General features: G+C 46.6%; 1 protein-coding gene across 1 annotated transcript in view; it reads left to right on the top strand.

The window, feature by feature from the left end:
• Masp1 (MBL associated serine protease 1) overlaps positions 1-14,110 on the top strand; it is a 67,816-nt gene extending 53,706 nt beyond the window's left edge. The window contains exons 11-16 of the mRNA XM_047565308.1: positions 2,737-2,874; positions 5,675-5,788; positions 6,353-6,538; positions 8,496-8,563; positions 10,661-10,760; positions 11,050-14,110. Of these exons, the coding sequence (XP_047421264.1) occupies positions 2,737-2,874; positions 5,675-5,788; positions 6,353-6,538; positions 8,496-8,563; positions 10,661-10,760; positions 11,050-11,240 (797 nt within the window). The 3' untranslated portion in view covers positions 11,241-14,110. The remainder of the gene's footprint in view (positions 1-2,736; positions 2,875-5,674; positions 5,789-6,352; positions 6,539-8,495; positions 8,564-10,660; positions 10,761-11,049) is intronic.
• The last annotated feature ends 201 nt before the right edge of the window (positions 14,111-14,311 follow it).

Below are 14,311 nucleotides of genomic sequence, written 5' to 3'. Positions count from 1 at the left end.
CCGTTTAAGTGTTTTTCCCAGCAGAGGTTGACTTAGGCATCTCTTGAGGTTGTGCACGCTTGGTGGTACAGGGCCATGCAAATCAACCTGAGAGTGAGGGCTCTTCAGGGTACACAAGGATGGCTTGCCGTTGTTCTGAGCTTGTATCATGCTTTCACTGTTTGATGTCATGCTTTTTACACTATTAAGAACTAAAAGAATCCTAATTAGACTTCGTGCTTTGTATGTTGCTAGTTTCAAGGGCTGTCAGATCTTGTGTTCTATTACATTTCTGATTTTCGTTTCCTTCTAGATATGTGGACTTTATGTTGTGCCATACTAGACACTGAGGTGCTATGGAGAGCACGCTGGGACATGGAGTGGGAGAGATGTGTTGGGCTGCTTCTCCTACTGATTTAACACCAGCTTAGGGACTGACTGGAGATGGGGGTTGAAGAAAAGAGAGGCCACAGAAATGTGGTGGGTACAGACATTAACAGAAGTCTGGATAACAAGCAGAGAAGGTTCGTGAAGGCTGGTGGCCAGAGCTTAGCATCGCTAACTTTGAAGAGGTTAAGTAGGCAGTAAAGATCAGTGAATTCCAGAGAAGAGGGCAGATTTCAAGACATTGGTATGAAATTCATTAGCATGTAGGTGGACTGTGGCACAGAGGCAGAGGGTGTCATCTACTGGAAATGTGCAGAAAGGAAAAAGGAACCAAGGGCTGAACAAGGCAAATACCAACGTGGAGATCATGAAGAGATGCCCCAAGGAAGAAATAGACCAAAAGAAAGGACAACATAAAAGGAGGAAGGTAGAAAGGAGAAGAGAGAGAAAAAAAAGAAAAGAGGGGTCCAAAATAAGAAGATTGCTTCAGAATCCAGGGACAGGAAATTGTCAAGAAGGATGAAGAATTCAGTGGCATTGAGGGGCCAGGCAAAGGCCTTGGGATGGACGTTCCCCAGCACAGGCCCAGTTTCAATGGTCATCTCAGGAAGGATAGAGAGCAGGACCTCCAGTTGCATTATGTCTCTCTCCTGCTGTCCCTCCACCGGGAGTATCTCCCTCCTCTGTTCCTCCAGCCTTTTCACTGGGTCTGAGAAGAGCCTTTAACACTTTCCAGAGAAGCAGGAAACTGTCCTTGCATCCTTCTCAATTACATACAGTCAAAGTTATGCACTCAGCCCTCCGGGTTTTGGTTCCTTACAGCCTATGCAACTTTTTGTTTGTTTGTTTATTCTTACCACAATGCCTAACTCTGCAAATGAAAGTCTGTTTCTAGACTTCGGTTCCTGCTTTGCTCTTTCAAAGGCAAAAGCCTATCCATTCTTCCCCTACTGTAATGGGTGTCCCAGCTTCAATCGTTGGGGAACCACGGGACAAGGAGAATTCACTCCCAGGTGTGAAGAATACATCAAATCAAATTTCAGCAGTAACCTCTATCTGCACATACCACTGTTGAAGTTTCATTTATGGTCCCAGGGCCAGCCATGAGTATAGATCTAGTAAATAGTCAAACGACTGCTTTATTTTTAAGTTTGTGTAGTATATGGCACTTTCTTCTTCCAAATTCAGCTCCAAAGGAGAGGGAAGACTGAGTGTCCACCCCTCTGTGCAGAAGCTTGACTGTGGGAAGGAGAAGAGGAGACTGTGAAATGAAAGGGAAGAAAGGAAACAGAAGTTGGTTTTTAGGATGAAAATGCTTGACTGTGTTTTAGAGGCATAGGAGAAGCAGAGATGGAAAACTCAGAAGCTGGGCCAGGTCCCCAGGAGATCCAGAGCACAGGATTGGTTAGGAAGAGAAGAAAGTTGACAGGAGGAGGACACGGGGAGGAGGACAGCCAAGGAACTCCCACCCAATGGACTCCTGAGCATCTGGTCGGAATGGGGACAGGACATCAGTGTGGGGCAGCTGAACCTGGGCACAGAGAATGATGCTGGGAGACGCTGGAGATTCAGTCAAGGTTGCAGCCTATTCATCTGTGATTTTTGTCAGGTTGTGTTGCACATGGATGTTTGTGAACTCAAGTCAGTGGAAGATAGGGGATGGAGCAGACAGATACTCATTGTGGGGGCTTCAACCTCACAGGTTTCTCTGAGAAGAGGCCCCTGCAGTTGGAGCATGAAGTTTCTTTATAAGTCAGGACTTTCATTTCTAAATGACAGAAACACAACATAAACGGCATAAGAAGAAAAAGAGAGAGCATATAGTTTTCCATAACAAAAAGTTTCTTCAAATGGTCTCAATAAGGTTAGTTCAAAGGGTTCAAACATTGGGAGACAATCTCTCTCTTCTCCCCGTTTCCAGTCCCACTTTCCTCCAGGTGAATAGCATTACTTTCAGCGGATTCTCCATGAAGTGATCACTGGCAGGTGTGGGCTTATGGCCAACAGCCAAGCAATCTGCCATAGAAAATGACCTTCTCTTTTTGTAATATGTTTAGCAAAATTTTCAAGCTAGGCTTTCATTGGCCAAGGTCACATCCCATCTCTGAGCAACTACTGTGATCAGGGGATCCAGGACTTTGATTAGTCACAATTCTTCTCACTGAAACCAGAGATGAGGTCAGTACAACTCAGGCTACATAGGCCGAGAATGGACTCTGAAGAAAACTCATGGTCTATCATCAGAAGGGGCAATGGATATTGGGTCATCAAAAGTAACAGGTGTTCCTAACAGGGTGATCAGCTGGTAACCCCGGTGATGGGCAAGATGGAACCCAGAGTGTGATGTGTCCCTCCCTCCCTTGGCTGCAGTGTGTGGTCTGCCCAAGTTCTCCCGGAAGCTGATGGCCAGGATCTTCAATGGACGCCCAGCCCAGAAGGGCACCACTCCCTGGATTGCCATGCTGTCTCATCCAAATGGGCAACCCTTCTGTGGGGGCACCCTTGTAGGTAAGGAGGAGTGGAAGGGGTGAAGGACCTAGGACAGGGTGAGGACTAAGGGACCCGATCTTCTTCCTGAAGGCCAACTAAGATCTCTTTGTTGAGAATTGCTGTGGTAGAAAGACCTCTTCACTGGAACCAGCCAAACACCTCCTGAATCCTCCTTAGTCTCTGACCCTAGAAGGGAATCAGACTATCAAACATGGATTACAATATAAGATACTTACCTTGAATCACAGGCAGTATATGACAGAGTCGTATGATTAGGAAGAACCAGGAAGCTCACCCTCAGAAAGTCAGGGAAGGTAGATTTATAAAGACCTTTGAATGCCACATTTAGAAATTTACAACAGATCCTGTGCATTGCTGCAGATTTATAAGCATGTTCTGGAAAGTTCTTTCTAGGGGCAATCTACACTAAAAGGAGGGAGTCTAAAAGCCAGAAATTCAGTGTGGTAACTATTGCAATAGTGGAAAGATAAGTCATGAATCTCAAAGTAAGAAGTAAGGGCATGAGGGATGGAAATGAGGGTGGCGGATTAGAAAGCACTGGAAGAGAAGATGGTCAGCTCTGTAAAGGGTTGAATGTAGGTGGGAGTGAAAGCAAGGGTGGGGAAGGAGCAACTGGTGGCTCTCCCTGCTCAGTTTTGTCTAGATGTAGATGATCTCAGGTTCGTTCAGGTTCTTACCTCCAGGGATGGGTGAATTCACAAATGGGATATGTGAGCCCCCACTTTAATTCCCATAAGAGCAAAGATGAATGATCTCACTCTATGGAGCCTTGATGAGACAGGAAGAACAAGCAAATGTGTCAAAGAGAGGGAAGTAAGGCCAGCTGTGGCTGGGGGCCACCCAGTGGGGAACGGGGCTGGGAAGAAGACCAAGAAAGGGGAGAAAAGGGAGATAAACAGAGGGAGAGGGTCAGCAGTAGAGAAGATAAAGAGACAGAAAGAGAGACAGAGGACAATAGGAGAGACCTAGGAAATAAGAGAAAGGAGACTGGGGAGTGAATAAGAGAAATTAAAAGTCTCGATACAAGAAGAGGACAGACTGGTAGGATGTGAGATACCCAAGGGAGAGGAGAAATTATGAAAGAAGAAAGGGAGGGTAGACCCCCACATGCAGAGTCAGAAGAGAGGAGAGCTGGTGAGGAAGAGCAATAGGCAAGCTGAAGCCAGGCAAGGCTGCTCGTCAGATATTCCCAATTTTATTAATTTTGTTAGAAGGCAAATAAAAGAAATGGATATGTGAGCTCTGTTTTAAACTTAAGTTGGTTTTTTAAAACCTCAAGTGTTTAAATCAACGTTCTTGCATTTATTCCCTACAACTCATGTGTGAGAGTTGTTTGAAGTTCACTTCTCTACCCTCAGCCAAGAGCTCCCTCACACTTCACCCTCCCAGAGCTCTCCCCGTCTAGAATCTCTTTCCGCTCTTCTTCCGTCTTACGGAGGGAGTGAGAGGTAGAAGAGGGCAGAGGAGCCCAGAAGGGAGTTGAAGGACAAAGCACAGTCTCGATACCCACACAGAGGCTGGGCAGAGGGATTGGCAGAGCTGGAGAGCGAGGCCATGCAGACTGGTCAGTGCAAAATGCTGGTCTCGTCAAAATAGCCCGGAGTCCCACTTTGAGGCAGGCTCCCTTAACCTGGGTACATTAGCCAAATTTACCTGCCTGCAAATTCAACTCAACAGCTCCTGACCATGGACAGCAGACAAGAATTAGAGGGGAAAAAGGGTGGTCTTGGGGAGCTCTATTTAGAACCAGGGACCAGAGCACATAGCTGCTTCTGAGAGGGGAGGGGAGACTACAGTCTGCTCCAGAAAAGCACCTCTGCCCTTGACTTGAACTTTACCTAATAACCCTGACCCTGACCCCTCTTTCTGCTTGACTCATCCTGGGTATGCTGAGTTTAGCTACTTATGGGCTTGTCATCTGTCCCACTCAGAGGACAGCCTGGCCTATATTAAACAAAGGTCAGAAATATGTCTGTCCAGAGTAAGAAGATAGTCGAGACATAAGAAATACATTAAGCTGACCACAAGGAGACCCAGGGCCACTAACATTGCTGGTGACCCTGACCACACTGCTCTCTTCCAGGTCTCAGGGCCCATGACTATAAAGAGGAGGCTTTGGTCTAAACAGTGGTTCTCATCCTATTGTAGCAGAATACCCTGAAGGAACCTTTAAATCATGTCTGCACCTGGGCCGCCCCTCATAACTTTAATGGATGCAGAACCAAATACCAAATCATTTTCTGTTCTGATTCCCCTGGTAATTTCAGTGTGAAACCATGCTGCTAGCTCCTGACCATTCTATTCAGACTTTAATGAGCATAGGAATTATTTGGGGATCTTACTAAAGTATAAGCTCTGATTTGGTAGATCTGAGGTGGGCCCTGAGATTTTCAATTTGAAGGAGTTCCCAGGTGAGGCTGATGCTGCTGTTCCAGGGACCACACTTTGAGAAGTAAGGCCTGAGAGGCAGCCAGTGGACACAGGGTCGTTGTGGGCCCACTTTGGGCTATTCAGCACTCACCCCCATCATAGGTTTAAGGGAACCCTGAAATTCTTTTTAAACCATTCAATCCTGGCCTGAGTTGAGACAGAGAATTGAAATCAGGTTTTACACCTTATCTTCCAACAAGTATCAAGTCATCATCTGACTTGAGACCGTGAGATGCAATGGAGAGGGGTGTGGCCTTTACAAGGTCTGGAGGGGTGCCCTGGAAAAGTCTTCAGTCCATCAACTCAAGACAATGGGAGGCAGGACAGGGTGGTGTAGGACATGGCAGATGTGTGTTCTGTTCTCCAGGCTCCAGCTGGATTGTGACTGCTGCTCACTGCCTCCACCAGGTGCTGGATTCAGAGGACTTGACCCTGGATGACTCATACTTGCTCAACCCTTCTGACTTTCAAATCATTTTGGGTGAGTGAGGAGTAAACCAGTAGTGGTTCTTGGAATGGGGTTCTGCTTCTGACATTTTTCAAGGCTTTCCTTTATAACACTGATACCTGATTCAATTCAGGTATTTATTGATTCAATTAAAATTGAGCTACCTGCACTCTACCAGGGTTGAAAGACATGGTGTCATTAAAACCTAGCTCCTGCATACAAGGAGCTACAGAATAACAGAGGAACAACACACAAGCGCAGGACCTTCTAATCCAAGGTAGGAAGCCATCCATTCAGTAGGAGAGGGACAGGTGAAGTGCCATGAGAGTTGATAAGGGGAAGATTTCTAACCAAAGTGTCTGAGAGGCTTCATGGAGGAGGCAGTGCATGACCCAGGCACTGAGAGGTAATGATACTGGACTGTGGCAAGAGGCATAAGAAAAGTTTACTAAGGCAATGGGATCAGCACATGAAAACAGAGATGAGAATCTGGGAGTATGTGAGAAGTGGTGGGTGACACAGGATGGCTGGGTAAAGGTGGGTGAAGAGCAGGGGAAGGGTCCATTACCCTCATGCCTCACGTGTCCTCTTACACAGGCAAGCACTGGAGGCTCCGGTCGGATGAAAATGAACAGCATCTCGGTGTCAAACACGTCATCCTCCATCCCCTGTATAACCCCAACACATTTGAGAATGATGTGGCTCTGGTGGAGCTGCTGGAAAGCCCAATGCTGAACGACTTCGTGATGCCCCTATGTCTGCCTAAGGAGCCCTCGCAGGAAGGTACCTTCCCCAGACCCTGATCCCGCCTCTGCAGGGTCACTAGGATCTTAGCAGGGAGTTCTCTAGTCTTGGGGAGGCTCTAGTGCCAACTGAGTCAGCAGTTGGTGTCTGCATATTCCCCTGGCTGCCTGGCCTGAAACAGCTAAGTCAGGACTGGTTTGGAGGTAGTACAGGTAGTGGTGGGCACATAGTGGACAGGAAGGCCTGCAGATCCAGATAGGAAGCCAAAACCCAGACTAGTGATTGCTACAGAATTTATTAGGGTATTGGCAGAATAAATAATAAGGTAAAGCTGACTATCAACAGAAAGAAACTTCCACCTCTAGGTCTGGGGGGAAAAAAGGAAGAGGCTAGAATTATAGAATCTAGAGGCTTGGAGAGGGGTCCTTTGGAGCTAGAACATAGACTTCTACAGAAGAAGCTGATGTGTTAAGGAAAGAAGCTGAAACCAATTACCACCACCAGAGTGAGAAACCATTAAGCAAATCCTCCAATTTCCCTGAAAATGCCCCTATTTTTAGGACACCAGTCAGTCATTTCAGGGTCTCACTCCTAGCAAAGCAGAGCATAGATGGGTAAGTCTGAAGCTGAGGGACAATAGCTTAATAACCAGCACAGAGTCAATCCCATTGCTGTCCTCTCCTAGTTGGGTGATCTTAAGGAAGATGCTTAGCCCCTTACATCCAAACTGCAGACAATATCCCTTGGGGTGTTTGTGATATTTAAATAGATAATATAAATGAGACAACATAAATCCAACATAGAGTAAGAGGCCAACTCATGCTGGTTGATTTCCTTTTCATTCTAAATTCAGTGGTACCACTTCATTATTCACTCCACTAGCTCAAAGGCATAAAAAATTTTGCCAAGATAGAATCTGAGATGTAGTTAGGGGAAGTCAGCTGACAGGAAAGGCACGGGTTCAGCTGACTTTAACTGGGTGCCATGCACTTACCACGTGCCAGTTACTTTGTATCCCTTCACTTACTACTCATGAAAGTCTTGTAAGCTGGTGGTATAGCCCCATTTTATAAGTGAGAAAACTGGAACTTAGCAAAGTAAAGTAATTCTTCCAATATACAGTTTATAAGAAGCAGATCCAAGGCTAGTGTCCAGGTTTTCTGACTTTAAGCCCAGTACTGTTTTCAGTATCCAGACTTTCTCAAGATTACAGTTGCTCTGTGAGCATTCAATCCCTTTCCACATTGCCCCCAGATTTGCCAACTTCATAGCTTCTAGAAAATATTTAGAGAATGGAAGGTCTAGTTTCCTCATCTTATGGATAAGGAGGCTGAGGCTTAGGAGAGAAGAGCAGAGAAGTCTTCCTAAAGGTAGCATAGCATATTGCTGGCTAGGCTAGGATTTTTATTTATTCACAATCATTTATTGAGCACCTACTATGTGCCAACATTATAATGGAGGAGCTTTGGGTTGTGTAGAGGGAAATGAGAGGGGGAGGGGACGGGGGTAGGAAAGATGGTGGAATGAAAGACATGACCCTATGTACATGCATGATTTCACAGATGGTGTGAATTTACATGGTGCACAACCATAGAAACAAAAAGTTGTACCCATTTGTGTACAATGAATCAAAATGCAGTCTATAAAAATAAAAAATAAAATTAAAAGAAATAAGAGGCTAGGGGATACAATAGTGAATAAGACAGATGAAATTACTGCTCTCACAGAGCCTAGGTTCCATGCTAGCTGCAGGTGGAAGAAAATAGACAAACAAATCAATCAGGTGACATATCATAAAAACAAACATCCCCCCTTCTGTCACAGATCACCTCCAACCCAGCAGCCTTTCCCACCTTCCTCTCCACCTTGCTGCCTTTCTCTAAATAGCAAACTCCGCCCTTCCTCTATAGGCAGAGGGGGATCAAACTACAAGATGCAGTCCTCTGAACACCCCGCAGACAGCCACCTTGTCCTGACAGTGCCTCCTCTGTTCCAGGAACCATGGTCATCGTCAGCGGTTGGGGGAAGCAGTTCTTGCAGAAGTTCCCAGAGACCCTGATGGAGGTGAAGTTCAATCCATATCCTACAAACAGTGACATCTTGGCCCTCCCTGGCCTTTGTGCTTCACATGAGTCCTTGGGATTTGGAGACTTGGGCAGGCTGGTGAAAGAGATGCTAGAAGCCCAGGCTCCCCTCCAAAGTTCAGAAACCTCGATTTGTTCACTCTGCCGGTTGTGGACTCTAACCTTCAAACGCTGTTCAATGACCTTGGTAGCTTAGTAAAGCCTCAGATTATGGAACTTCTCCAAGAAAACAACAGGTTTGGACACCCCAAAGGTTCAGGATTCATCTCTACATCATGAGGACTACATGCCAATTTAGCCAAGAATGGGACAGGCTCTTGAGAACCACAGTCCTTGCAGAACTAGACCTCACTATTGAATTTGGTCACACTCCTGTCATTTTAGAAAAGAACACTGAAGTAGACATAGAGAGCCAAGCAATGGCTGCACATCCTGGCTCCTACTCATTTATTGGATTATATGAAAAAGTCATTTTACCTCTTTAGGCCATAGCATATAATTTCAAGCTGCCAAGTTCATGGGCAACACTAGTGATCTCTGAGAACTGCCTGGCTCTAACATCTCTGACTTCTGTGACACGGCTAGCTTCTAAACCCATACGTTGTTTTAACACACTTTAAAATTCTGTATCTGCAACAACCAGTCATCCCTTCCTTCCTGAACTCCCAGGTATTTACTGAGTGTCTCCTGTATAGCAGCTGTTAGGTGTGCTGGGTGGAAGGCAGGTGAAAGGACAGATCTGGTTCCCAGGCTCCTTGGGCTTACAGTCAAGTGGGTCCAGCAGAAAGTACTTATGGGTGTGATAAAGGCGATGACGGAGAAGACCAGGATGCTCTGGAACGTATAACAGAGGATCCAATCTTGTCTTGGGGGTTGAGGAAGACTTCCCGAAGGACGTGACACTTAAGTGATGCTCAAAGATGAGCAGAGGTTCATCAGGTACTCGACAGTTTACTGTGGACATGCCCTCACACATGGCTTCCTCTTCCCACTTACCCAGGCAAGGCCCCGCCCAGAAGAATCTGAATGGCCTCTGGATCTCTCTTATTTGTTTATTTGTTTATTTATTTATTTATTTATTTATACAGGGGATTAAACTCAGGGGCACTCAACCACTGAGCCACATCCCCAGCCCTATTTTGTATTTTATTTAGAGACAGGATCTCCCTGAGTTGCTTAGTGCCTCACTGTTGCTGAGGCTGACTTTGAACTCTCAATCCTCCTGTCTCAGCCTCCCAAGCTGCTGGGATTACAGGCATGCCCCACTGTGCCCAGCTCTGGTTTCCTCTTAACAAGGACCAACAGAAGATGTATGTTAGAGCACAGGGTCCATTCAGTTCTTGTCCTGAGACTCACGTTTCCCCTTTTTAGTTCAGATATTTACTCTGACATTTACCCCATGCTGAATCAAGAATGATGGTGATCACGATATCTTGCTTTTATGTATCCATTTATCACCCTGATTTTCAAAAATTATTGAGCGCCCACTATTTTCCAAGTTATGCAACGTAGAAATGGACAACATACAGACTTGGTGTCTAGAAGCTCATCCTGGAGTGAGGGAAAACAACACAAGTGAATGTTTGCTATAAAGTAAGCCATGATGACCCCTAAAGTACCTGATAGCTACAGCTTTTATACTTTACAAAGCTCTCATTCAAATGCAAATAACTCCATGTGATTAGTATGTCAAACACTATGGCTCCCACTTTTTGAATGAGGAAATAACCTTGGAGTTTGGAGAAATGGTGATTAAGTCATATGCCCCTTCTCACAGTAAGAGCAAGGGAAAGAAAACAGACTATGCTTTTTGTTTATAATGTCATATTTGATACATGTGCTAGACAAGTAATAGTATCTCCATTTTACAGATGTAAGAACTGAGTCCCCGGGAGGGCAAGTTACTTGTACAAGGTCACGTAGCAAGTTCAGAGCTGAGAGTGGACCAGAATGAGCCCTGGTGCTCCATTCAATTGTTCCTTCACGGGCACCACAGTTCAGTGTCTGAGACCACACCAGCTCCAGGGGTGTCAGTACGGCAAGGGAAGAGGGAACCAAAAATAGCCTTGTGTTTCAGATTGAAATCCCGATTGTTGACCACCATACCTGCCAGGAAGCCTATGCTCCGCTGAAGAAGAACGTGACCAAGGACATGATCTGTGCTGGGGAGAAGGAAGGTAGGTCAAGCTGACAAACAACATGGGCACCAGCACCCAGCAGCGAAGGAGAGATTCTGTTGCATCCAAGAGAAAAGTGCTAAGGAATTTTCATCCTTGAACCAGCACTTTCTAAAATTATTTTGAGCTCTGAGGCTCAGAGCCCAGGTTTGGGTCACACGGTCTGCTGCGCCCCCTAGTGCCAAATTCTCTAAAGTACAAGTCAGACATGGGGAGAAGGATGCCTCCTCTGGATTTGGGCTGGCAAAGGGAGCACCTTAACTTTCATCTGCACCTCCTTTACATCCAGGGGGGAAGGACGCCTGTGCGGGTGACTCTGGAGGCCCCATGGTGACTCTGGATAGAGAGACAGGCCAATGGTACCTGGTGGGCACGGTGTCCTGGGGCGAGGACTGTGGAAAGAAGGACCGCTACGGAGTGTATTCCGACATCTACCACAACAAGGACTGGATCCAGAGGGTCACCGGGGTGAGCAACTGAGTTCAGCTCTCAGCCAGCACCACCTTCTGTGGTCAGTCAGCAGCAGAGAAAGTGATCTAATGCACGCAGCCATTTCTCCCTGGCCCCTCGCCCTTCACCTCCTCAGTCCTCCTGTTAAAGAGCAAGAGTGGCAGCATGTTTCCTCCTTTCCCTCTCTTTAAAGAGGCAAAGTAGCAGAGTGGGCAGAACTCAAGACCAAATCCAGGCTCAGTCACGCACAAGCTCAGGGATGCTAGACAGCTGATTTAGCCTCTGACTCTGTTTCTTCATTCATAAGATGCAAGTGACACACCTTACCTACCTCACAAAAGTTTGATGAGAAAGAAATTAATTAATATATACATAGCACTTAACCCAGTGCATAGCCTAAATGAAGTGTCCAATAGATGTGACTTAGATCAATTGTCTATAGGCAAACGAAGTTGCCTTGCAAGCCCCTGGCTGGGTCTCCAGCCTGATTAGTGACAGGCTGCCCCTCCCCCTCCCCCACACCTTGACCATCTTCCTAAGCTGCCCTCTCTAATGTTCTGTGCTTCTTTGCCACATGCAGCTCTCCCAACCCCAACTGCCCCCCACCCTAAGAGGTAAAACAGACAATGTAGTCCTACGGCACGCCCCACAGCAAGGCAGTTATGCACTTGAGCTAGGTACCAAATTATGAAAGTGACAGAGAAGCAAGGGCCAGGAGAGAGACTGGGGAGGGTGGACTGGGAAGTCAGATGTCTGGTGCTAGAACCAGCTCGTGCCCCCTCCCAGCTCGTCCTGGGTCCTTATGCAAGTCCTTTCCCCTCATCTCAGAGGGCCCTCCCAGCTCGGACAATCCACGACCCCATGAAGTCCTGTTTTCCCTGATGAGATGAGTTAAAGCCAAAGTAACCCAAAGGCAAAAATTTCATTAACTTCCAAAGAACTTAGATGGAAACAAAATGCTGCTGCTCCTGGGACCTCCACCGCTGCCCACCACACCCTGCCTCCCAAAGACAGCCCAGGCAAAGAGCAGCCAAGGGATCTTTCCTTATTCCTGAGAAGAGCACCTGCTCTGGTCCCTGGACTCCTTGCCTTCCCTAGAACTGGGCTGCGGCAGGTGAGCGCTGGCAGGGCCCCTGCACTTTCTGTCCACAGGTCCACACATGGCCCCAGGCAGCCATTCCCCCACTTCTCCCCCTGTGCGTCACCCTGAGCCTCCTAGCTTTGCAAGGTCATGAATGTTCCCAAGTAGTACTCCTCCCTCATCCAAGAACTGCTTCCTCGTCCAGCGAGCTTGGAGAGACCTCCTCAACTCCAGAACTCCAAGACACAAGCTTTCCAGGGATCCGAAGCACCAAGTCCCTATCTTCCATTCTGTCAGAATGTCTCTTGATGGGGAATTTGAGCTCTTGACCTGCACTGCAGCTGCTATGGTCATTCTGGGTCTCTTGCTGAATGAGGAAGACAACAGGGAGTGAGCAAGTACTTAGAGGCATTAAGCCCTCAGTTGAACGTGCAGAACAGGGATGCAGAATCTGCCTCTGCTCTAAGCAAGTCCTTCTACTTCTGTGTGCCCTGCTTTTCCTTCTGTAAAGGGAAGATCATGAGGGGGCCCAGCTTCATCAGATCTAATCAGCGAGCTGGATCTCTGCATAAAACACCAAGGAATAACTGTGACACCAAGCTTTGAAATCACCCCAAGGCATTCCAAGACACGGTACCTTTCCCATTTCAGACTGCGCTGCTGCTGCAGGGGTAGTGGGATGAGGGGACAGTGAGTCATGCCTTCCAGGAGCTCCTCCTGAGAGACAGTGACACATAGATAAGTGACTGCAGTGTACGGGAATGTACCCCACGAAGTGCTAAGTTTAGAAGAGCACGGAGGTCGAAGAAAAACCATTCTGCTATGGAGGTACTGGGGAAGGAAATGCCAGAAAAGCTTCCAGGAGGAGATGGCTTTGAGGAGGGCAGGCATCTCAATGGGTAAGACAGAGGGAGGCCTTCCAGATGGAGGAAATATTTACATGAGTAAACATTTACTCATGCTTGCCTCAATTACCAAAGCTTCTCCCATGAAATGGCACATCCAGGAGACCAGTGTCCTGTGATGAGAACCAATATCTAAAAGAGCCTTTATCCTTAGAGTCAGAGTACTAAACAGGACATAGCCTGTGGACTTATGTAAAGACACTGATTTCTGACTGGACCCAGTTTATCCTGTTTATTCCAAATGCAACCTCATTCTTATTCAGAGAAAATGTAGAAATAGGCAGTGGAACCTGGGCTTCCCCTTGACCTATAAGCATTTACTAAATGTGAGGTCCTGCACTGCTGCTAAGGTCCAGCAAACCCACACATCTCACAGAGACACAGCAGTAGAGAATAGGCGTGTCAGGGCCATCCTAACTCTATGACCTCATCCCAGAGCCTTTCTGATGAGAAACTCACTACCTCCAAATGCAGCCCGTTCCAACTTTAAAATATGTTGCTCTTAAAAAGGTCTCGCTTTGGGCATAGTGGTGCACACCTCTAATCTCAGTGACTTGGGAGGCTGAGGCAGGGACATTGCAAGTTCAAAACTAGCCTCTGAAACTTAGCGAAGCCCTAAGAAACTTATCAAGATCCTGCTCAAAATAAAAAATTAAAAGGGCTGGGGATGTGGTTCAGTGGGAAAGCACCCCTGGGTTCAACCCCGGTACCAAAACAAAAACAAAAACTAAAAAGGTCTCTCTTCCATGCAACCAAAATCCACCTCCCTAGAATATAGTTGGATAACTGAAGCTGTGATTTCATACCATGAATGCTGTTATTAGCACTAGTGATCGCCCCTGGATTTCATTAGCAACAGAAGCTGCTGTTCTTATGGGAAACTACACATTTGCTCCAATAAACATCTGTATTGAGTCAAAAATCTCTGTTTGGCTTGTATGTTTTTTCATGCACTGATGATTCTAGTGAGTTGTTTTCATGTTTCAAAATTTTGCTCTATTTGATTAGGATCACTGTTCCAAGAAAAGAGCAAGAGAGAAAGAGAGAGAGAGAGAGAGAGAGAGAGAGAGAGGGAGAGAGAGAGAGAGAGAGAGAGAGAGAGACTATGATGGGAA

The sequence above is a fragment of the Sciurus carolinensis genome, chromosome 9, assembly GCF_902686445.1.
Source record: "Sciurus carolinensis chromosome 9, mSciCar1.2, whole genome shotgun sequence".
Taxonomy (NCBI): Eukaryota; Metazoa; Chordata; class Mammalia; order Rodentia; family Sciuridae; genus Sciurus; species Sciurus carolinensis.
This window is presented reverse-complemented; position numbering and strand designations above follow the sequence as displayed.